The sequence below is a fragment of the Carassius gibelio genome, chromosome B5, assembly GCF_023724105.1.
Source record: "Carassius gibelio isolate Cgi1373 ecotype wild population from Czech Republic chromosome B5, carGib1.2-hapl.c, whole genome shotgun sequence".
Classification (NCBI taxonomy): domain Eukaryota; kingdom Metazoa; phylum Chordata; class Actinopteri; order Cypriniformes; family Cyprinidae; genus Carassius; species Carassius gibelio.
The window spans coordinates 39,827,278-39,851,944 of NC_068400.1; the positions used below are offsets into that span (position 1 = coordinate 39,827,278).

General features: G+C 36.6%; 3 protein-coding genes across 5 annotated transcripts in view; 1 reads left to right on the plus strand and 2 right to left on the minus strand.

Annotated features, from left to right (window-relative positions):
- Positions 1-9,275, plus strand: part of LOC127957652 (WSC domain-containing protein 2) — a 47,928-nt gene extending 38,653 nt beyond the window's left edge. For all 3 annotated transcript variants that reach the window (XM_052556272.1, XM_052556274.1, XM_052556273.1), the window contains 5 exons: positions 101-222; positions 306-480; positions 4,996-5,160; positions 5,259-5,459; positions 7,254-9,275. In XM_052556272.1, the coding sequence (XP_052412232.1) occupies positions 101-222; positions 306-480; positions 4,996-5,160; positions 5,259-5,459; positions 7,254-7,606 (1,016 nt within the window). In that variant the 3' untranslated portion in view covers positions 7,607-9,275. The remainder of the gene's footprint in view (positions 1-100; positions 223-305; positions 481-4,995; positions 5,161-5,258; positions 5,460-7,253) is intronic.
- A 691-nt stretch (positions 9,276-9,966) lies between these two features.
- Positions 9,967-13,710, minus strand: LOC127957655 (chemerin-like receptor 1). The gene is made up of 2 exons (XM_052556276.1): positions 12,630-13,710; positions 9,967-11,759 (listed from the first exon to the last, which is right to left on the minus strand). The coding sequence occupies exon 2, from the start codon at positions 11,733-11,735 to the stop codon at positions 10,704-10,706; it is 1,032 nt and encodes a 343-aa protein (XP_052412236.1). The 5' UTR covers positions 11,736-11,759; positions 12,630-13,710; the 3' UTR covers positions 9,967-10,703.
- A 144-nt stretch (positions 13,711-13,854) lies between these two features.
- Positions 13,855-16,194, minus strand: LOC127957654 (chemerin-like receptor 1). Its single transcript, XM_052556275.1, has 2 exons — positions 16,102-16,194; positions 13,855-15,455 (listed from the first exon to the last, which is right to left on the minus strand). The coding sequence occupies exon 2, from the start codon at positions 15,439-15,441 to the stop codon at positions 14,398-14,400; it is 1,044 nt and encodes a 347-aa protein (XP_052412235.1). The 5' UTR covers positions 15,442-15,455; positions 16,102-16,194; the 3' UTR covers positions 13,855-14,397.
- Positions 16,195-24,667: the final 8,473 nt, after the last annotated feature.

Sequence of the window (24,667 nt, forward strand, 5' to 3'; positions counted from 1 at the left end):
TGAAATACAATCAATACTCACATTTAAAAATAAATGCTATATATATAGTTGTTTTTCTTGGTTTTAAATTTTAAATATTCATTTTTATTTTGCTTTTCAGATGGGAGTGCCATCTTCAAGGGCTGTTTCAAGAGGCCAGAGAACGTGACCCTGGCACTTCCTGCTAGTGCCGTTATTAAAAACATGTCAGTGGACAAGTGTGTTGACTTGTGCACAGAGAAAGTGAGTAAATATGGTCTCTCTCATACTACAGTACTGTGTTTACATTCTTTCTTATATAATCTTTTTCCTTTTGTCTACCATAGGAATTCTCTCTGGCAGCCTTGGCTGGTGAAAAATGTCACTGTGGATTTCCTACTTCGCTCTTCACCCTGCATGAGCATGAGGATGAGGAACTGTGTCTCCAGCACTGTGCAGGAGAAGACTTTGAGAGCTGTGGAAACAATGACTTCTTTGTAGTGTACCAGACCCAGGTGCAAGGTACTATAGCATTCATTTGTTTGGACCAAAACCATGTGCACAGCTGAGCACACAGGCAGCCTACATGCACAATATTTTCCCTGTTTTAGGACAAGAACAAACATGTCAGGCCACTATAGAAGCACAAAATATAGCCCAGTTTGTGCTGCTTTAGCACATTCAGTCTTCACAGTGTTTAAAATGTGTGATGAGCTCTAACTGAGCGGTTTGTGGCTGCATTTCACTTACCGAGGTCGACCCTCATACTGCTAAGTTCACACTTCATTTACACTTCCTCAGAGTTTGCCATCAAATTAAGAAAACAGTGTGACCTCGTCATTCCACATTGCTTTGGTTTCATCGGTGGTCAGAGGTGATGGATCACCTTTAAATTTGGCACTAAGTCAATAGTATATATCATGCATGTCAGGTATCTGCAGATAATTTAAATGAATGCATGCTTGTGACACTTAAATGGCTCAACTGTCCTGTTGTGCAAGATAAGCCTTTTCCTGAAACATGCACAAACATGCACTCGCCACAGAACCACATGAGGGTGGGGGAATCGTTGTTTTTAAGTACTGGGTAGTTCTCACCACAGTTTTTAAACGTGTGGTGGACTGTGGAGTGAAGGGGAGGGGATGACACATCAAATAGTTAAAAACATCAAAGCTTTTGTATAGATATTACATAAAACAATAAAAGAGTCAAGAATCTGTGGTTTGTTAATTCTTGTTAACTTTTATTTTATTTACAAAAATATAAAGAAAAGGTTTCCAATGTTTTCAAAGGCCAACTTAAAAGAATTTAGTAAATTTAAAGAGATTATATATATTTACATGATCCAAAAAAGTTGGGCAGAGGCACTCTTTAACACTCGGTCACATTATCTGTCCTTTTGATTACAGTGTTAAATTGTATGAGAATTGAGGATAGTAATTGTTAAAGTTTTGCATGCAAAATTTTTTTCCAGTCTTGCTTGATACAAGACTACGGCTGTTTATCAGTCTGAAGTATGAATTGTTTGATTCTTCTCCATAAATTTTAACAGGAGACAGATCCACAGGTAAGTAATTTACATCCACTTATGTCTATGAAACAGCGCTGTTGTAACATGCACAGAATGAGACCTGCTATTATCTTGATATAATAACCATGGACTTCCCATGATAGACCGCATCTTGATGACAGTTTACTGTATGTCTCACTTCAGCTCTATATTAGGGGCTTTTGCTCAACATCGTTCCAGGAACTAGCTAGACTGGTAGTTACTAGATAACAAATGTTCCCCTTGGGCCATTTACATGGTTGCAACAACTCTGAAGCGCAGACAGCATCGTCTTTGTTCGTGAATATCTTTACATGGCTTTTTAAAAAAACTGGATGGACGTTGCTTCGATTGGAGAATTAACATACATTTATGTCACTGGTAGCACCTATAGAACTGTTTTAGACCCTACTCTGAAGAATGAGCTAATGTTGTTTGTCCAAATGCAGTTCCTAGAACTAAATACAGTGACCTCCCATAAGAATTTAAACAGTAAAGCCAAAATGTATTTCTCTGCTGTGGAATCAAGACATTGGCAAATATGATTAAAAGATGAATATGCGACAAAATTAGAGAATGTCACATTTTATTATTAGGTCTATTGACACATACGTGCTTTATTAAATAAAAAGGACGGCACTTTTAGAGTTCATCCCACTATTTAATGTGAGCATAAGTATTGGAAGAGTTGAATTTAAGGCAGATGTAAAAGATAAAAGCTAATATTTTGTAGAGCAAAAGTCTGCAACTCATAGACATCATAGAAATGCTTTTCCCCAGCCTTTAAAGCACCCAATTCTATATTTAGCTTGTTTTGGGGAGTTTCTGTCTTTAGTCTCCTCTTCAGTCGGTGAAATTAGGGCCCTATCATACACCTGGTGCAATGCGACGCAAGGCGCAGCGCAAGTGTGTTTGCTAGTTTCAGTCCGGCGCCGTTCGCATTTTCCCACCCAGCTACACGCCGTTAATTAGCAAATGCATTTGTGCCCATTGCTGAAAAGAGGTCTGTTCAGGTGCATTGCTGGTGCATTGCTATTTTAAGGAGCTGAAAATAGACTGCACCATAGACCCACTCAAACCTGGTCTAAAATCAATTGCGCAATATTTTTGTTATTTAAAGAGCGCGTTGGTAGAAAATGTGCCTCTGAGCAGGTCCACAGTGCGTGTTGACTTTGCTTATTACACACAGGGATGTGCATCACACAAACATGCCAAAAATTTAAAACAAAAGGATTACAGTGTAAAATAATATTATTGTGTAGGCTACGTAAATATAAAAATGTAAAAATGGGCAACCTAAAACTTTAGATTTCTTTGCCCTAATAAAGTCATTTAGTCCTGAAGTCAAAACTCTATTGGCTCACATTTGTGAAGAATCTTGCCTTTCTATTTTTGGTGCTGATCAGAGGTTTGCATCTTGCTGTGTAGCTTCTGTAATTCTGTGTCAAATTGTCCTGCGGACTGTAGATTGACAGAGCATCACCCCACAGATGCATTGACAGATGCTTTTCTTCCAGAGTCGGCTTCCTTGTCTTCATCCTGGTTTGTGTGTGTCATCATTGAAAGCAATGGATATAACTGATAAGACACATTCCCTGCTTTTAATATCTGAAGAATTAATGCAACAGGACACAGCTGTTCTTAATTCCTCAATTGCGAATGCTCAAAAAGCAGATACTTCAGCCAGTTGTTCAAGGATGAAAAGGTTCCTCCGGTGTGAAAGCCCAATATGCCTCCATGTTAATAGTACCTTCACACAGATTCATTTGCTTTTGCATCTTTCACTGGTAGAAGTCTAGATGATATCATTGGTTTTTGGGACTGAGAACTAGAAGTACGTTTTATCTTATTAACTCTGGCCCCGAGAGCCCGGCAGTATCACTGCATAGTATTGATGTAAGGTTTTTCTTTGTGTAACAGTTTCAAGTTGCATTTCTTAATGAAGCGTAAGACTGTGGTAAATGACAGTGGTTTTCTGTAGTACTCCTGAGAAGGTTGCTGTATTTGACACCGCAGCATGATTGTTTGTTATGAAATGCCGTCTGATGTCTCAAAAATCTGTTCCAAAACATTATTTTGCCTCTGTTTTGTTAGCTCACATTACATATTGTAAATTCATACATCCTTTGAAAGCTCTGATTTAATGCAAAAATAAATGCACAGCCGTTTGCACTTGCACTCTGCATGGAAAATATATATAAGAATATTTAGTGCACCGCTGCATATTAAATTATTTTTTTAACTAATTTTGTGGCATTTATAAAAGCTGTTTGATTGCTTACATCAAGAATATGTAAGGACCAGACACTAATGGTGTGGATGAATTGCCTGTTGGCAAAAACATTTTAGCAGACATTATACCAACAAAGCACAATTTAACTTACAATTAATAAGTTGGTAAAATAAAAAATTTTTGGCCATTTTTGAGAGTTGAATCGTGCATGTATTTTTACTGTACAAATAAAGGCATCCTTGCTTGGCAGAAGAGAATTCTTTTAAAATATTAGAATATATTTCAGATCCCAATTTGAACACTGTGTAAATTTTATAATGTATTAATAGAGCTGTTGTACGGTAATTATTATTATCATTATTATTTTCTTAATTTTTATTTAGTTTTACAGAACAACAATAAAATTACAATACTGTTATTGTAGTGATGGGAAGTTCAAATAATTTTACTAACACGTTCCTTTGAGTCTCGTACAGTAGTGAACAAATCCTTTTTTTGAGTAATTTTAAGTGTGTCCCATCAGAAAATTTTGACATGCACTTGTGGTCTTCATGCTCACTTAAACACTTGGGCCTAATACAGGAAATATGTCACAGAAGTACACAAGTGATAATCAAGTGCAAAGACCGCCAGTGTGGGTATATAGACGAGACTGAGTCTTTCAAGTCATTCTTTTGTCATGTGATGTGTATTGGATAGAGAAATTAATTTCCTTACTTTATTATTATTATTATTATTATTATTATGAAATATTAAATTATTATTATGAAAATTAAGATCACACCTTTTCTTTTGGAGTGTTAACACGCTTCGTCTCGTTTCCTCTTCATTCTTATAGTCATACACTCTGTGGTACAAATTATGAATGGTCATCATGTACAGCTTCAAACCAAATTTGCAAGCAAGCGGTCATTTGAAAAACTGAATCAGATTGTCACGAGAGTTTCTATGATAAACTTGTCTCACGTCATCAAAAATTTTCTGCATATTTTCATGGTGGTGTTGTGCATTCCTCCTGTTTATCACACCGCTCAAACCTGATTGAGACATTTGACCTCTTTTTTACAGAATGCAAAGGTTCTGTGATTTCAAGAATATTATGTTTGCATTTTTTAGTCCATGTATATTACCTTCAACGTCATAAATATATGTGCTAATATACTTGCCTTTCAAGCAATTTCATGGAGATTTTTTAAGGATTTTTTCACTTCGATATCTTACATTTGCCCTGATGTGTTCTCTTTTATCTCCACAGATAATCGTTGTATGGACCGGCGCTTTTTACCCACTCGTTCCAAGCACCTAGTGGCACTAGCTAGTTTCCCAGGAGCAGGGAATACATGGGCCCGTCACCTGATTGAGCTGGCCACGGGTTACTACACCGGGAGCTACTACTTTGATGGCTCACTGTACAATAAAGGTTAACTTAACTTATATGTTCTCTTTTTGTAAAGGCCAAAATATCCTTTTGACTCTTGCTTGCTGATGGACTTCCTCTCTTTTTGATCTCGTGTGCAGGTTTCAAAGGGGAGAGAGATCACTGGCGCAGTGGTAGAACCATATGCATCAAGACCCATGAGAGCGGCAAGAAGGAGATCGAGGCCTTCGATGCCAGCATTCTTATGATCCGCAATCCTTACAAAGCACTCATGGCAGAATTTAACCGCAAGTATGGTGGCCATATTGGATTTGCCTCTCAAGCTCATTGGAGGGGGAAAGGTGAGAGTTGTTCTAAAACCTAGTGATGTGAAATACAAACCGCAGTACTTACATAAAGCATATAAAAAACCCATGCATGTTAAATGTCTCTGTTAAAGAAATAGTTCACCCAGAAATGAAAGTTTGTGGTAATTGTACTCACCCTCAGGCCATCCAAGATGTAGGTGAGTTTGTTTCTTCATTGAAACAGATGTGGAGTCATGTAGCATTATATCACTTGCTCAACACTGAATCCTAATATGTGAATGGGTGCCGTCAGAATTAGTGTCCAAACAGCTGATAAAAGCTTCACAGTAATCCACATGACTCCAGTCGGTCAAGTTACATCTTGTGAACAGAAAGGCGGTGTGTTTGTAAGAAACAAATCTAATCTAATTATTAAGGTGTTTTAGATAGAAATCATCTCTTCTGATGATAATCTGAAATTAACTGATAATCTGGATTTGTATTTATATATCCATAATGTACAAGAGAATCATATTTAAATAACTGTGATACAGCTATGTTTGAACCGATTCTAACCACAGCCATTCACTCCAGAGAATCCTTTGTGGTGAAAAAGTGAAGTAAAGCTAAATTTTCATTTTCGGGTGAACTGTTCCTTTAACTTTTCTACTGCTGCTAGAATTAACCACATTTTCCCCAGTGCTATTTTTCCATTTTCTCTTCCATATGCAAGTGTTATTTGACACATTTAGTGTGTTCACTGAGCCCATCCCAGTATTTTCTGGCATTATCTGTATCTTAGGTCAGTTTGGTAGGCTAACAGACTAATGTTTACAATCGGGCTAAATGTCTGAAAGAACTTCTGTTTTGTTCTTGATGTTGTCATTAGTCTGAGGTCTAAACTAAGCTGTTATTCTGCAGTCGAGAGTGTGCACTTAGCAGACACAAAATACCATGACTGTCTTTAACATGTTTTTTTTTAGGAGAGTCTTTTTCCCTTTTACCTCTGTATGAGAAACTTGCTTAAGACTAATACTTATGTTTAGGTAGAGAAATCTATTACTGGGCACCAAATACAAGTTTCTAGTGTCTAATTTAGAAAAGTTATTACCAATAAACCAAAGCACATTTTACTTGCAATGAAATTTTACTAAAATATTGTTGCATTTAAAAAAAAAAAAAAGGTGTGAACTATGGTAGTTGCGTTTATTGTGCAAAGTTGTCCTTACCCCAATGAAGTCCATTTTTAAGCAATTTTCTGTTCTGCTTCTTACAAATATATATATATATTTTCCCACGGAGAGGCACATACTTGTGAAATTTTGGTGAAATGAGCATCTTTCTGTTTTTGTTTCATTCTTTTTTACAGTTTTAGAAGTTTCCTGTCTGTGTTTTTAACACATTTTAACATTTAACACTGTATGTTCCTGTGTTATTCTTTCACTGTTTTTGTTGCTGTGCCAACAAGCTGATGAATTTTTTCTAATGCGTCACACTGACCAAAACGCAGAAGCCTCTCAAAAAAATCAGCATTTTTTGCTTCTTCCTTTTGTATTCCATTCTTTTTACATCCTCTATCATCATGATTATGATAATTTGATTTGGTTGTGAAGCTCTTCATTAGCAATTACATTGTTTTCTTTCTCCCCACTGATGAGACTCAGCAGAAAATCATTTTCTATTACTTAAATAGAAACAAGTTCATCAGTTCAGCGAATGACTGGCCTGTACTTAATTAGTTCTTTTTTCAGAAAAGTGTACTGATCGTTGATTAAAAACATACCGTGCCATGTTACCACAGGATGTCATAGCTCTAGAAGCTCAACTCTCTCATTCTCTCTCAATCAGAGTGGCCAGAGTTCGTGAAGAACTACGCTCCATGGTGGGCATCCCACACACTAGACTGGCTGAAATATGGAAAGAAAGTTCAAGTGGTACACTTTGAGGATTTAAAACGGGAGCTTTTCTCTGAGCTAAAAGGCATGGTCATCTTTCTGGACCTAGAAGTCTCAGAGGACCGCCTGCTGTGTGTGGAAGGACAGAAGGATGGGAACTTCAAACGCTCTGGGCTGAGGAAGCTGGAATATGACCCTTATACACCAGAGATGCGTGCAACTATTGACGGGCTTATTAAGACCGTGGACACGGCACTCAGAAAGAGAAACCTGTCTGGTGTACCCGAGGAGTACAGACCCAGATGATACCCATCTCTTCATTTACTTCAAAACCATTTTCCCCCTAGAATATGAAATTGTTTTCATTCTCCTTGACTGCTTTCAGTTTTACGAATTGTGTAGTATGTATTGCACAAATGAACTGCTGAAAAACTGTTTGCCCTTTCATTAATAGTCTACACTACATAGTAAGCCATGGGCTTGTGCAACAATTTGCTTTGAGTTTAATCACTTTGGATCTATCTTCCTTAGGCCAATATAAGTGTGTGACTCATTACGGGAAATGACTGTTCACGCTTCTTATGAAAGAAGTGTCCGTTGCCATCAAGACATCCGGGACAGCTATTTAGATAAACTCATGATATGTGTTAGAATAATTTATTAAATCAGCTTTTCCTTCAACTACTGGACTAAACTATGATCAGTTAAGCACTTCAGTCTCATTGGGAATATCTGGACAGCGATGTTCATTTTTAACATCTGAACCCCAGTTTCCTGTTACCACAAATATCTGGAAATTGCTTTCAGATGTTATGATGCTTCTTAGATTTGATATGGACCACAAAAATCCTCAAGTTATACCACGTGATCAGATAAATGCATGGGCAACTCAAAAACACGTTGTCTGGTACTTGCGTTCAGTGATTTGCAGGCAAATTGCAGCCCTTATCGAGCTATCGGTTTAGATGAAAGCAACCAAATTCTTCTGTTTTGTGTTTAGAGCACTTCTACGTTGAGATTGTTCCATTGAGTTAATTGATTTCTTTTTTCTTTTTCTTCTCACTGAGGTTTTAAGATGTATTTGCAGTGGGTGATAAAAAAGGGGGCTTCTTGTAAATTGCTTAAAGAGACATTAACTGACCCTTTACCCCTTTTATTGTTTGAATCTGTTAAAGGGATACTGTAGTTTTCCCCAAAATGAAAATGCATTCAGTAATATTTTTTTTACACATTAAATACATAAAAAGAGTTGTGTATCAATACTTGGATTTACATGAAGATGTGTAAATGATGAACTATCCCTATGTGCAAACAGCTTGATCAATTTATGTCCCAGGTTAGATTGTGAGAGAATAGTTGCACAGCGCACTGAATAACTTCCCCACAAAATCCAATAATTTTACATTTTCATTAGATGCCAGGCTTTGGATGCAGAAATATTCAGAATTATTTTTGTTTTTTGCCAGTGTTTAAACTGCAGGAGGTTTTATTCAAAACATTAAATCAGCTTTATTTAATAATCTTGAAGGGGTGAAAACAAGTATGAAGCAATGTTCTAAAGAGACTAAAAGCACCTCAAAGGTAAATTTCTGCTTCTCAGAGACCTAACAAATAACATTCAATATATGTAAATACACATATATATTTTTGTAATGCTCATTAGGAGAATGACTTTAAAAGACAAAGCACCACCTATATTTTTGAAAAGGCTTTTAAATTTGAGCATTACATGCTTTTCATTTCAAAAAGGAACTGAAGTGTCTTTCTGAATGTATTTTGTATGGAGTGAATGTAAGGAATTTCTTGTAAGGAAGGGGGTAATTGCCAGAAATGCAAAGGGAATTAAATAATTGCAATTGCAACAAGATTTTTATTATAATTGTAAGCTGAGAGAACTGTGTGAAATATATGGAAAGGTTTCCCATTTGTTTGAATGGTGCATCAAATCAGATCAATAAATTGTAATGCCCTCAAATTATCAAAGGCCCAACATTCATTCATGGATGTAGTTGCTTGCTTGCTTATTTTTTTTTTTAAATTTGAATGTGATTGTAATTTTTTTGTTTTTAAATGTATTTATTTATTTCCTGTGTGCATTGGTGAAAATGCTGAAGAAACTAAAAACAACAACATTTAAGTAGTTTTGTTCTCTCTTTACAGCTGATACTGCATTTTAAATGCTTGCTGTGTTGCAATTTTCTAGAATAATTTTTAATGCTGTTTTAATGAAATTGCACAAACAAGTTTCCAGGCTGCAACAGTTTTCTAAAGAACATACTTTCTGAAACACTCCATCGAATCATAAATATTCAGAAGTCTTATGTGAGCCCTGGTTTTACGAATCTCTCATCTATTTGTCTGTCGTTTTATGCTGTTTTCACAGAGAAGGTGTGATAGGAGCAGCACTTGAGCAGCCAGTGCTCAGAGCTAAATTAAGCATCTTTAGTAATAAGGATGCTGCGGTCATAACGGCTGAGACTGAGGCTCCCCGCCATACATTTAATATGTGGGAGGGTTTATTTCCCAACACTAGTCAGTCTGGTTAGAAAATGACTCACTGCCGCTGTATACTAAATGGTCAGAGGTGAAGAGCTGCAGACTGCAACTAAATGAATTGAATCTAAGCCACCTTTTTGTCTGGTCATTTGTCAAAATGATACAGGAACCACATAGGGATGCCAAGGCGACTTGGTTTTAAACTATTGTCTTAAATTTTTACATTTTGTTACATTGCAACCAGTTGAGCTACAGTCTTCAGCCCTGTATCTTTTTTTATGAAAACTGCAAATCAGGTCTATAAATCTTAGAAAATAAAGCAGAAACTACCAAATACATGCAATTATATTTCTGCAATGCTTGAAACAGGAAGTATTGAAAGATAGGAAGTATCACAATGTTTATCATATCAAAAATAAACAATGCTGTGTCTTTCTGAATGTATTGTGAATAGATTTAATTTATAGGCATATTAAATAAGAGAATTCCCAGCACTTAAGGAAACAGAATGGTTAGACAATATTTTTATTATATATTTTTTATGTATTTGTTAGAAAACAAAGAGAGAGATGTGGAGCATGACAACATTTGTTGATCTTGCCCAAATGATATTAAATACATACATTCAAAAAACATTTAAAAAACCTAAATTCCCCATCCACCAGACCCCTTGTGTTAATCAGTAACATGGTAAGATAAAAACTGTAAATATGTAATAGCTATCATAGACCAAATACAATGACTTGTAAAGTAGCTTATATTGAACCTCTATTTAAATTTTCTTAACTTCTACTTTTAATTTTCCAAGCTCAAGCATGCAACAGACAAAATAACTGCACTTCTTGTTAATGCCAAAGTCATTTCTATGAGCCAGAATCCTCTTTAGTCCATGACTCGTGTTAAAATTTCAGAAAGCAGTGGAATGTCTGTTATCCACAGAATTGGTGATTGAAGTTGCTCTGAAAGCACTTCGGGTCTCCTCATCGATGGCGCTCTCAATCTTGGAAAGAAAGGAATAGCATTTCTTCTTAAAGTCCTTGGCCATGAATGCATAGAGGAACGGGTTTAGAAAGCTGTTTGCACAGGCGAGACTGGCGGTTACTTGTTGGGCTGTGTGAAAGGCAGAGCTGCGCTCGGTTCTGTCCAATTCTAAAATGGAAACTACTTGAAATGGCAACCAACAGATGAAAAAAGTTGTGATCAGTAACGTCATGATCTTGTAGGGCTTAGTGGATTTGGACATTTGGTTTGTTCTAAGTTTACGGATCAGGATGGAGTAACAGGTGAAGATGGTCAGGAATGGAATCAAAAACCCAAAAGTAAAGCGCATGAACACAACAATTGTGTGGTGATTCTTCTCATAGTTGTTATAGCATTTGTCTTTTGATCCATCATTTGTAATATCTCTGAATTTGGCAGGTGGAATGCTAAGCAATGAAGACACGAACCAAACTAACAAAACAACTACAGAAGCTTTCTGTACGGTGCGCTGATTCTGGGCCCAGACGGGAAACTTGACGGTGATGCAGCGATCCACACTAATGATGACCAGGATGAAAATGCTGCTGTACATATTGAGGGTCATAACAAAAGAGTTGAACTTGCACATGAAGAGCCCAAAGATCCAGCTCCCCTTCAAGATGTAGTCAATGGTGAAAGGGAGAGTAGCGCAGAAAATGAAGTCAGACAGAGCCAGACTCAGGTACCAGGTGGTGTTCACTGACTTCTTCATCTTAAAACCAGTAATCCAGATCACCGCGCCATTTCCAATGATGCCAAGAAGGAATATGATCACATTAAAGATCACCATAATTATACATGCTGCTTCCCTGCAGTATCCAAGATGTACGTCCTCATCAGTGCTGGCTACAGAATCTTTTTCTGGATAATAATTGTCATAATAATTATAATCTGAAGATGAATTCGTTGTGTTTTCCATTAGAACTGAATTGGAAGCAGAGTTCTGTAACAAAAACATAATGCAATTTATCCAAATGCATTTAAACTGAAACTGGGCTGTAAACTCGATAGACATTAGGGTTACTTAGAATAATTAGAAATGGCCAATGTGCAATACCATCCCTGCCAACCCTCCCACCCCCCTTCAATATTTGAAATTATTTTTGTTTTGAAGGAACCATGTACAATTTAAAACTTAAATATTTCCATTTGATGCTATTTACCAGAGCTAACCAATAGTTTACTTTTCACTATTAAAAAACATTCATCTCAGTAGTAAATAAACAACAAAACAAAACAAATTCTGCACGATGCATTCAATATTTCATTTCCAATCAATTTTTTTCTGACAAGCAGGGCTGTCCAAAAAAAGGCCAATAAAAAGCACAATATAAGCATAATTCTCCCATAACTTCCCTTATTTTTTCCATAAACTGCTTGTACTTTTCTGATAATTCTTTTGACCTTAAATTCCCTTTGGTGGGTTACATGCATCCCAGTTTGTATGAAGGAACTTGCCTAATTTGCTACTTAAAAAGCTATTTTAGTGTTTAAACCACACAGAACACGTGGCATGCCATTCACATTTACATTTCAAGTACAACTTTAAGCACTTGTAACTTGTAACACTGATGAGTGCAAAGTATGTTTAAGTGAGCAGGGTGTAATCCCTCGTTTTGTGTTACATCTTTTAAAGATGGTTTCAATCGTAAATTTGGAAAACATTCTATAGCAACATGGAATTGTTAATTGTATGCATCCTAGTTATTTTGCTGCTCTGTCTTTAAAATTGAACCCAAAACAAGTGTTCACTTTATGATCATATGCACATATTATATTTAATTGGTTCTGATGTCATCTGAAGATAACTTACCTCACAAAGTAAGCTTCACAATGCCGTTTGCTGCGCTTCAGAACTCAACTTCTGCTGCTGGGCTGTTTGCCGATTAGTGCAGACTGAGCTATTAGCCAAACACTTTAACACCTAGTTCCTCTGTAAAGATGCAAGCATCATTTCTGAGAACTGAGACTTTCGACGGCCACACTACACAACCCTATTCAAGTTGCATTGTTTATCTGATAGCTAGCGATGTGTTGGTTTGAGGTTATAAACCGAGAATATAGCGCCATGCAGTGAGCAGGCCAACAAACACCAAACTCTACTGCATTGTGGAAGGATGAGGGGGTTATTCTGTGAAGCTTGTGGCACAATAGTCAGAACAAAAATATGTATTAGTTACAGGGAAGGTCAATAATGTTCAGATCTATAGAAGATCAGTGCATTTTGATTTATGAATATTAAAGTATGCTATCTTACATAAAGATGCTATATGCAATATGCATCATTAATTTATATATTACTATAAATAACAAAAAAATTAAGATTGTAAATCATTTAAAAATGTATTCAAATTAATTGCATATACTAAGCCTAAAATGAAGGTTTTGAAAAGCAAAAAAAAAGAGAAAAATACAATTTATATTTACAAAAAATGGCTTTAGAAGTCAAAATAAGTTTTCTTTTTATATCATTGAACAAACATGACTTTACACAAGACAGGTTCCCCATTTACATGAGTGAGTGACGTGACATTCAGCCAAGTATGGTGCGCAATACTCAGAATTCGTGCTCTGCATTTAACCCATCCGAAGTGGGCAGCCATTTATCCTGCGGCGCCCGGGGAGCAGTTGGGTGTTCGGTGCCTTGCTCATGGGCACCTAAGTCGTGGTATTGAAGGTGGAGAGAGAACTGTTCTTGCACTCCCCCCACCCACAATTCCTGCCGGCCCGAGACTAGAACCCACAACCCTTCAATTGCGAGTCCGACTCTCTAGGCCACGACTTCCCTTATTTTTGGTCTGAGTATATACAAAATGTTACTGGTCAGATGTTTTTTTTGGTTATTGCGTCACAACTCTCTTAACGCATCTTGCGTACCACTTTAAGGTGCAGTTTTAAAAGTAAAGTAAAAAAATAATTTTAACTGTTAAAACGTGTAACTGTGCCGCACTCAAGCAGTTTTGAATGCAACAACGCATCCAGTGAAACACAATCTATTTGGTGGCATTTCAAGCTTTAAATTGATCAGATCACAGATGTTCAGAAATGGATGTGATTTATTAAAAAAAGATTTATATGCAGTATATATAAAATTACATATTTTATAAAATATAGATGGATGTAATGCAACATTTACTTTCTGTTTTTTTTTTTACTTTTCTTTTGCTTTTTGGCTATTTGTAGTCAAGTTTGGGGCTTTTCAGCTTAGATATTTCACACTCAAAAATAATTAATGTTGAAGCAAATTTTCATCCAGAAGTTTAACTTTTACAAATAATTAAAAAGAAAAAGCAAGTAACACATTGAATTAAAAAATTCATTTTAAAGACCGAAATAGTGCTTGGTAAAACATAATCCAATAAACTTTTTTTTTCTGTATTTACAAGTTTTGTTTTTATTTTTTTATATATTTTTTTTTACAATGTATAAGTGTCCTTATTATGGAATTTACAGTCAGGAGGCACATTACAGTTTGTTTTTTTAGATTAGTTTAAAATTAATTGTACAAAAAATGTATGCTTTAAATTGACAGCCGTACTTAAAAAAAAATAACTGAAAAAATATTACTTCCAGTTTATTCTTTAGATATGAGTGGACGCCCTTGCATCCACTGAGCTGGAGCGAGACAGGTAGCGGCTGATCGTTCGGCCGTCTTCTCCAATGGCATTCTCAATCTTTGATAAAATGGAGCTCCTGAACTTCTTCCTGAAGTCATTGCCCATGAAAACATACAAAATGGGGTTCAGGAAGCTGTTTGCGGTGGCAAATGTGGTGCCAATTTTCATTCCGAGAATAATGACCTCTTTGTGGAAGGTTCCATTTAGTTCAATTAGCACAAACGTGTGGTACGGCAGCCAGCACAGGAAGAAGGTCAGAATAAGAGCCGTCATGATCTTAAACGGTTTTTTGGACTTTGCCATCTTAGTGGCTTTCAGTCTGAGGATGATGACAGTATAACAAATAATGATGAGGATGAAAGGGATGAAAAATCCAGTAACTAAGCGGCTCAAGGCAATGAATGTGTGGCTGTACTTGCTGGATGAGTAGCTGTTAATGCATTGGCTTATACCTAGGTGTTTCTGGACATCACGGTATATGATAGACGGGATACTTAATATTGCAGCGACAATCCACGCGAGTACGATCAATACAGATGCTTTTCCAATAGTGCGGTGATTCTGTGCCCAAACAGGAAACATGACGACAATGCAGCGATCCATGCTGATGATGACGAGGAGGAAGATGCTGCTGAACATGTTGAGGAACATGACGAAGGAAGTAAACTTGCACATGAAGAGGCCGAAAATCCAGTCTGATGTGACACTGTGGGCGATGTTAAAAGGCAAACAGGCGCAGAATATGAAGTCAGATACAGCCAGACTCAGGTACCAGGTAGTATTGACTGACCTCTTCATGCCAAATCCTGCAATCCAGATGACCACACCATTTCCTCCCAGGCCCAGCAGACAGATGATCACATTGATCACCAGCAACAACAGGCAAATAACCTCAGTAAAACATGTAGTGGTGGGATTATGGTAAACAGCTTCATCAGAATTGAAATTAACAGAGGTGGTGTTATCATAATCAGTATAATTATAGTTCAAATCTAAATGTGAATCCATTGCAAATTCTGTCCCTGCAAGCAAACAACAAAAGAAAGTTTGTTAATGATAAATATCTGTAATACCACAATCAATGTTCATCAGAATTTAATTTCATCCCCGAGTTGTTCAAAGTAATTTCTTGAAGATTGAGTTTTAAAAAAAAAAGAGTTCTTTTTTAAAACATAAATATAGGCTAAGTTAGATTAGCTACAATAGATTTGTGACCCTGGACCACAAAACCAGTTATAAGGGTAAATGTTTCAGTCTGAGAGCTGAATAAATAAGCTTCTCATTGATGTATGGTGTTTTTAGGATAGGACATTATTTGGCAGAAAATATGGAATCTAAGGGTGCAAGAAATTGCAATATTGAGAAAATCTTAAAGCCTTACAATTTGTCCAAATGAAGCTCTTAGCGATGCATATTACTAATCAAAAATTATGGCTATTGCTACAAAAATACCCAAGCGACTTAAGACTGGTTTTGTGGTCCAGGGTCACATTTGGTTCTCTTCAATAAAGAGAAAATAAGTAAAAAATCTTGTCATACGTAAATATAAAATATTTATAAAATCTAAAAATGAATGTAAACATCTCTGTGGACAAAAAGAGGCAAACAATTATTTGTGTTTTGAAGTCAATTTTCATAGTTTGAATAAATAACAAGACAGTCTCTCACCTCACGTAATAGCAGTGTCTCCAGCATTACCGAACCAGCTCCCATTTGTCATCTGACAACTGTGACACTTTTGTTTTTATAATGAACCAGCATTCTATCCTTCTCTTGAGCAATATTGCGCATGACTGCACATGCTTTACTTCCACAAAATACTTCCACAACTGTTTTTGTTTTCCTCATCAACAAGATCCCCTTCTTTCACTTCTTGATTTTACTCTTTTAGTTTTTGGAAAATAGATTCCAGAAACAAACTCTTAAGCTTTGGCCCACTACATGATCTGATTTAATGCTGTCTTCCCTTATCTCAATAAAATAATGAAGTGATCATTTAAAATCATTCCTTACTTTGAAATGTTCAAGAAGATTCTCCTCTATTTTATAAACCAATCATGTTTATCTGTAGTTTTAATAGGTAGATAAATATATTGTAGGGTTTCATGTACTCAACATCACTTCTTTTATAGAAACTAAAGATAAAAACGTAACTTTTTTATTATTGATCAAAAACAGAATGAGCGACAAAATCAGGGTGGCGGTATTATTATAACTGAATATTGGCCTTAAAGGGTTAGTTCACCCAAAAATGAAAATTATGTCATTAATCACTCAAGCTCATATCGTTCCAAGCCCGTATGTATTTTCAGTGCTTCGACAAATATAACTGACCCTCTGATGTCACATGGATGACTTTGATGATGATAATGGTTAAAGAGCCACACAGATGGGAAATCCAAAATTACCTGTATTACAGTGTATGATGTAGCTGTCCATCAGTGTAAACAATGTGCAAAGTAATTAAACCAAAAAGTACACGATTTATAAAGTTATTGGCTTCTAAAGTAAGGAGTCGACTCTGAATCGCTGAAACGAGTCGTTATAGATTTCAAATCTTTTGCCCATCTCTATGTACGTCACTAGGAACACTTTGCATAATAATCTCCGCCTACCGTCTTGGGAGAAACGGAACTCTGACCTGCCCCACCTCCCACACAGACGCTCTGGTTGGTGTGAGAGCATCATGTCGAGGAGACGGTGTGTTTTTAATTGTAAAGGCAAGTTTGTTTTATTTTCACTGCCAAAGAATGAAGATCAGAAGAACCAATGGCTAAAATTCATTTTTACCACAATACCAGAGCAGTACAACAAATCCTTCACTGATGGCTGCTTTTCTAATCTCTGTGAGTTCAAGGCGGGATTTTCAAAGCGTTTGGCCATAAAAGAGGGTTCATTACCAACTTTATTTAGACCAACGAGCATCTCCAAATCACAACGTGAAGTATGATTATGAAGTTATGTGTCTGTTTTCTCCCGAGCGTCTTATCAGTATGTGTGCTGTCTGCGCCAATCTTCATTTACAAAAACGTCATTAAAATGAAGTGTAACTCCGTGAATACTCAACGAAGAGACATGAGAGAGATATCTATAGAAAGCTTGACATGTATACTTTAAAACTAAACAAGTGGTGCCGAAAACAGATATTCTGTGATAAAGTAATCCATATGAAAACAACGCAATGTCTGTTTTTCATGTCTCCCTTCGTTATATCTAATGTGACCACGCCCCCGAAGCTGAACGCGCTATTCAGATTCAAACTGAAGCGCGCAGCTTGAATACTCCCACACAGAAGAAAAAGCAGCGAGACTGTTCAAGTTTTTTATTTTACTGTTTGCTTCGCGGTAAGAGGAATAAGACATTATTCACCCCAAACAGATGCTAACGCATTGTTTACCGTGAAGTTGTGTGCGGAACAACCAATCAAAACTATGTCAGTTGACCAATCAGAACACAGTATGCTACCGAAAGGTGGGGTTTAAGGAAACTGAATCTTTTGAACAGCTTTGCGCGAACCGTTTGAGGATCTCTGAGAATTGAGGTAATTTTAAAATGTTATTTTGACAAAATGACAATGTTTTTTAACCTTGGATGGATTTAAACCTAATGTACAGGACTTATAAACAGTGATAGGAAGCTTAGAATTTTCATCTTACTGGCTCTTTAAGTTTGAGGGTGATCTGACATTGTATGCATGAGTTACAACACCTTCCTGCTTGATAGCGTTAAAGGTCCCATGACATGGATTATTTCCTTTTCTTTAAATGCTTTTTAATGTTTCCTTAGGTGTATTTATATTGTTAGTATGATTTTTACATTTAATATTTAGAAATAAAAAGCATTTTTATATCCTGACATTAGCCCTCTGGCTTGAATGCTCTGTTTGAAGGGGCGTGTCTGCTGTGAGACTCAGAGTAAACCACGACTGTTGTGATTGGCTGACATCTTTGCATTCGAAATGCATATTACATGTGAAACCCCTCTCAAATATATATATATATATATAAATATATATATTTTACTATTACAGCTGTCGAGATTAACGAATTGTGTAAGTGTTGATTATATAATTATTTTTTCGATCTTTTCCCCATCACATGAAAGGCTGCAGTGATGAGCATTGAGTAGACAGAGTCTGTTTATCGCGTGGATGCAGTGATCCCGTCTTTATTGCAACACATTTTCTCTCAAAAAATGCTTTCACCACAGCTAACAGCAAACACATGAATACAGTAAGAGCTCCGTTGTGCAGCATAACAGCGTCATTCATTGTAACGGCAGTTTGGGCAAGTGTGCAGATATACTCGCGATGTGTAACAGCTCCGGAAAAAAAGGGAGCTTTCTTTAATCGCTCTCTGTAATTAAATCACAATTTAAATAACAGATTTGCTTCATGCTACTAAGAGAAACAACGTGAAATTGATCGTTTAGTCACTGGCTTGATTCACTGATGCATAAACAGTATTAAACGATTTAGAAAGAAAGTCTGTGTGAACTTGAATGATTAGCTACCCATCAGAAATCACTGATCACAGATCAGGCATTAATGAACACTGTTACTCACTGTTTGTGCCAGTGCCGTCGAATCCATATCATAAAAGTCTGTTTGAAACGCCTGTGCTGACATTGCGACTGAATTATATGTAAATATTTGGGCGGGCAAAGCAGAGAAAGGGGAGGTAACAATTCTCGTTACAACGTCACAACGAGGAGATTCAAGATCAGCCCGTTTGATCTTCCATTTTCTCAAAGGCAGAGAAAGATAGAAAAATCTCAATTTACACCGATTCAAATTTCTAGAAACTTGGGGAGCATATACAGGCTAGAGGAACTCATATTAATGTTAAAAAACCTCAGAAAGTGAAATTTTCATGTCATATGACCTTTAATAGCATGCTTCAGCACTTAGCAAGTGTTACTAGCATGTTTGTGCATGTTTCTAACATGTTTAGCACATAATGGCATATTTTTACTGTGTTGCTAATAGTGCATCAAGTGCATTGTTAAACATGTCACTTCCTATTGACAGTAGATGGCGCTACGACTGTAACTTAATCTTGGAATGTACAGGCCAAGGCTCTCATCAAACATGTTAAGTTTGGGGCCACAGACTATACAAAAAGATGGATGACGTGTCTTCACTTCCTTCCACTATAGAAAAGTGAAGCCAAAGCATATCTCATGCACGGCCGTTGCCATCTTAAAGGTTCCCTTCTTCGTGAGCCCATGTTTTAAACTTTAGTTAATGTGTAATGTTCTTGTTAGAATATAAATATTATCTGTAAAATGCTAAAGTTAAAAGTTCAATGCCAAGTGAGATATTTTATTTAACAAAATTCGCCTACAAAAAACGACCCGTTTGGACTTCATCCCTCTAGTTCCTGCAGTGATGACGTCATTAAAACAGTGTTTTGACTAACCTCCGCCCACATGAATTCACAAAAAGGAGGGCGTGGTTTTGTTGCGCTCCGATGGAGAAGAAGGAAGAGCAGCATTTTTGTCATCTTTGTTTGGGCTTCCCAGGGACGCTGTACTTGTAGATTAATGGTTACAATTTATGTTTAACTCGGTTCCCAAAAATTATAATCCACATGTAAAACTATGTGCAGCACATTTTGCTGAGGACAGCTTGCTGAGGACAACTTCCTCAATCTCAATCAGTTTAATGCCAGATTCACACAAAGATTATTCTTGAAAGATGGAGCAGTTCCCTCTTTGTCTGGAGAAGGCGTTGTTTATGGACCACAACCGGAAAGTGTATTTTATTATTTAAGTTGGTGCGTTTAACAGTTTCTGTAACTTACTACTGTTTAGCTTTATTAACTAGATGTTAGGGCTCTGCAAAAAAATGGATGTGATTTCATGCGCATCTCGTCAGTAAAAACGCTCCAGTGATTATAAGTACATCTCCAGCACGTGCTTTCTAGCTCAATCACATTAGCAGGAGGGCAGCGCGCGCTCAGCTGCTGTCGAATCACAACACAGGAACCGCTGGCACAATCAGAACTCGTTACGTATTTCTGAAGGAGGGACTTCATAGAACAAGGAAGTCATCAGCCCGTTTTTATGACAGTGAAAACAGAGGTATACAGATAGGTGAATTGTGTGAAAATTACAGTTTTTTTACACACTAAACATGAACACATGTTATATTGTACACTGTAAACACAATTAAAGCTTCAAAAAAGCGCAAATAATGGGACCTTTAAGTAAATTACATAATTTGGAGTCTGCGCAGTAGAGATTTGTTTGGAGCCAGAGTCTGCGCAGTAGCTTCGAGGTGGAGCCGTGGTATCAATCTCCCACCCAAACTCCCACAGACCCAATTAACCATAATGACATGCTCCGTTTTTATTATTTCATCAAATTTCTAGCTAAAATCAAACATCATAAAAACAAACAATTAAACATATATCAGAATTTCTGAGAATTTTATTGGAATTTATTGTTAATTTATTTATTTTTTTTGACTCAAGTCCCATTTGTTTACATGGAGAGGACAGGGTTTATGTGTACTGCAGCCAGCCACCAGGGGGTTTCACCTCATTAGCATGCTTTAGCACTTATGCTGGGTACACACCAAGATATTTTTTACATCTTATAAGATTTTCAAAATGTGATGGACCACAAACATGAGGATAAAAAAACCTAGATTTAACTGTTTTGCTCCTATAGTGTGTGGTGTGCCATGATGTGACAAAGACAGCACACCACACACAAACAGATTTTCAGCCAGTCTCACAACTGTGAACACAGGAAATCTTGCAAAATCTCGCGAGACTTCAGATTAATATGCAGGTAAAATTGCAATGATAATGTTTGGAATGATTTCATACACGACATGCTGTATAAACATTCATGCTGTTGCCACAAATCAACAAGCTGATCCTCCATCTCTGCTGTCCACATCAATTTCACTTTGTGCTGCGCCATGATTGCTTCTGTCTTCCATCATCTCGCTTTTCTGATTGGATAATTTTTAGTTTTTACGTGATAATCTCCAGAGCATGCGTGCATTTGTCCTCGGGGGTTCCCCCACACATCAGGATTTCTGATCGTAAAGATTAAACATGTTGAATATTTACGATTTGCGATTGGAGTGGCTCCGATGTTCTTCCGATCAGGTTCGGACACTCTTAACACATCTCACACCAATAAATCTTTTAAAATAATCTGTAGAACCATCATGATAATCAGGACATAGCTAGGATTGTCGGAAGTCAAAATCAGCCCGATTATCTTTTGGTGTATACCCAGCATTAGCTAAGTTTTGCTAGCATGGTTTAGTATGTTTCTAGCATGTTGCCAGCCTATTTAACGCTTGTTCACACTTTTTAATGTATAATGTTGTTAGGAATCCATAACAGTGTTAACCATGACACTTCCTATTGCCAGGAGGTGGCGCTATGACTTTAACTGAATATGGGCATGGATATGTGTTCAGGACAGAACACCTATCAAACGCGTGAAGTTTGGGGCAGATCGGACATTGCTTGCCTGAGTTACAGCAAATCCTGTTTCATGGCGAAATATTAGATTTGTCAGAGAGCCAGGGACACCCCCCTTGACAAAAACACAAGATCTTCTTAATTTGACATCAGAATGGCCTTCAGATAACCCTCACTGTATTTGAAGATGATCCAACTGACCTATCGGTAACTGCCCTTAGTCACTGTTGCTCCCTCGGACAAACAAACAGAGCTGTTCCCTGTCTTACAATGACAGAGTCCATGTGAAAACCTTTTCCCATGATGTTTTGCACAGTTTTGGATGCAGAAAGGCCACCATTTAAGTGGGAATTAAATATTCCATGAAAGTATGTATACAATATTTTAAAATAAATACAATGGGTAACTGGAGGCTAGGGTTTACAGATCACAATTCAAGCGGGAGAAGCATTGTGTTACGGTCGTCATAATCGCGGATGACAGTATCCCAGATCAACACTGTTCACATAGCGCAAGATACAATTAATATAATGTACATTTAACCAGTTTTATATGGAGAGGCAGTGAAATGTAGACCTTTATGTGTTTTTGACTTACACAGTATATAATGTGAGAACAGTTTGGTATTTTGTTTTGAAATATCATGGACTTACTAACTTTAATGTTAGCTAGATTTAGCCAGAGAAACTTTGCTGAAGCAATGTTCTGCTTGTGCGGCTGAAAATTTTACTTAATGAGTTTATTTAAGCCCTCAAAAATGTGATTAACTTTGGAGAAGGAGAAAAGGAGCTATTCCAGTTGGGTCCTTACGCCATCGTTGCTTAGGTCCTAATGATTGCTATAGGGTGAGGTGTGAACAACATTATAAGAATGCATTAAGGAGTGCACATGCTTGTAAAATGTGAATGGCTTTTTGTTTCTACAAGGGCAATATTGAACTTATATAATGCTTTACTTCAATAAAATGTTTTTTCCAAAAATATTTACATTTATTAATAAAAAAAAAATTTTTAAATAAAAATGGGCTTGTTTATTTTTGTAGTTTAAACCCTAAAATAAAATTGACATCAGTATTTCCAACAATTAAGTCAACGGTTTAATTTCCTCCATTCCTCAGTGACAATACCCTCGAGGAAGTGACATCATTTTGGTGAGAAGACAACAGCACAATAACTATAAGCAGAGATTGACATTGGCTGCATCTGTAATTTAGGCAGCTGACTTGCTGCCTTATTAGGCAATGACTGTGCAGGCAGAGTTTTGCATAAGGGGACCATGTGAAAATAATTTTAGACAGGCTTCTGAAACAACATAACGGTTTAATGATCTACAACAAAACAGATAAAAAATGAAGCAAGTGCCTTTCTTTGTGAATGGGTTATAGAATCATTGAGATGACTCAACCAATTCATAAAAAAATGCTGAATCATTCAGCAACAAAACACAGATGCATGTTGCACAGAGATGCACGACTGTGCTGTGATCTTTGTTTGGAACTGTTTTCATTACCCAAATCAAGCAAAAAAACTGTCAACATTGACAAAACATAAAAATGTAATCCGCCAAAGTGGCAAGCGAGAGTGAAGCATTACACGCCACTACAGAAATCATGTTGGTGGGTGTTAATGTCAAGCCCAGTCTGTAAGTGTGAACTTATTTAATTATTTGTTAATTATTTGTTAATTAATTATTTGATGTTGAGTGATTTTGATTGATTCGTGTCTTTCATTCAAACGTAAAATTATCGTTAAATTATAGAAACTAAAATTTCTGAAAGATAAATTTGTTGACGCCTGTAAGCTAACTTTTATTATCTCACTGATGAATGGCTAACTTGAGCTCTTTAGGCGATTTCCATCCAGTTAGGCTGATTATCCTGCTTGACATCCTAGTATTTTTCATCCCATTGTTTAATTCGTTTATAAAAGTTTAAATTTCTGAGCTTGACCAGGGAATGTTTCTGACCATTCTTTATAGAAATCCATTCCGTAATAGATGCCACAACCATACTAATTAACATTCGTTATTCATAAAAAAAAAAGATATTCAATTCAGTCTCTTGCTCTGCACATGAAAAGGTCACTTCTCAAACACTTTGAACTCAAGTACACACCTTCAAATTTATAAAACCTTGTACCTTTCTTTTTAGCAGGTGGTTTTTAGAATAAAACACAACTTTAAAAAAATAAGAATTGTCTGACATACCTTATCAGCTTTGAAGCACCATTCAGTGCAGAATTAACTTCACATAGACACACTTTCACAAGAGCATCTACAATGTCATCATCACCTCACTGTGAAGTTCAACCCAGTTACAGGAAATTTTTGCCTTACCACAAAAGAGTCAGACCACAGGCAGCATGCATTTATACCACCTTGTCCATTTTTAGTTAAAAAAAAAAAACATTTAATTTTAAATCTTTCAAAGACACATGGACCATGTCAAATACTACTTAATGAACTATCCCTAAACATGTGCTTATGGTGTACTTGAGCCTGGATAATAATCACCATCTGATTCTGTGAATTAAATCATCAGCTCAGCTTTGCTCTTTCTAAATGATTCATTACAATAATCATCAGTCCTCAAAGCTCCTGAAATGGTCACAGACACAGAGATTTAGGCTGCTTTCAATTTCACCAAGCTGATTACTCACTAAAAACTCCCACAAGATATATTTTAGGCCATTTCATGTCTTATTTTGACATAAAAAATAAGGTTTTGATATCTAAGTGTGTGAGTTGTTTACTTGCTTTTTTTAAGTCTTCCAATTAACACCATTATA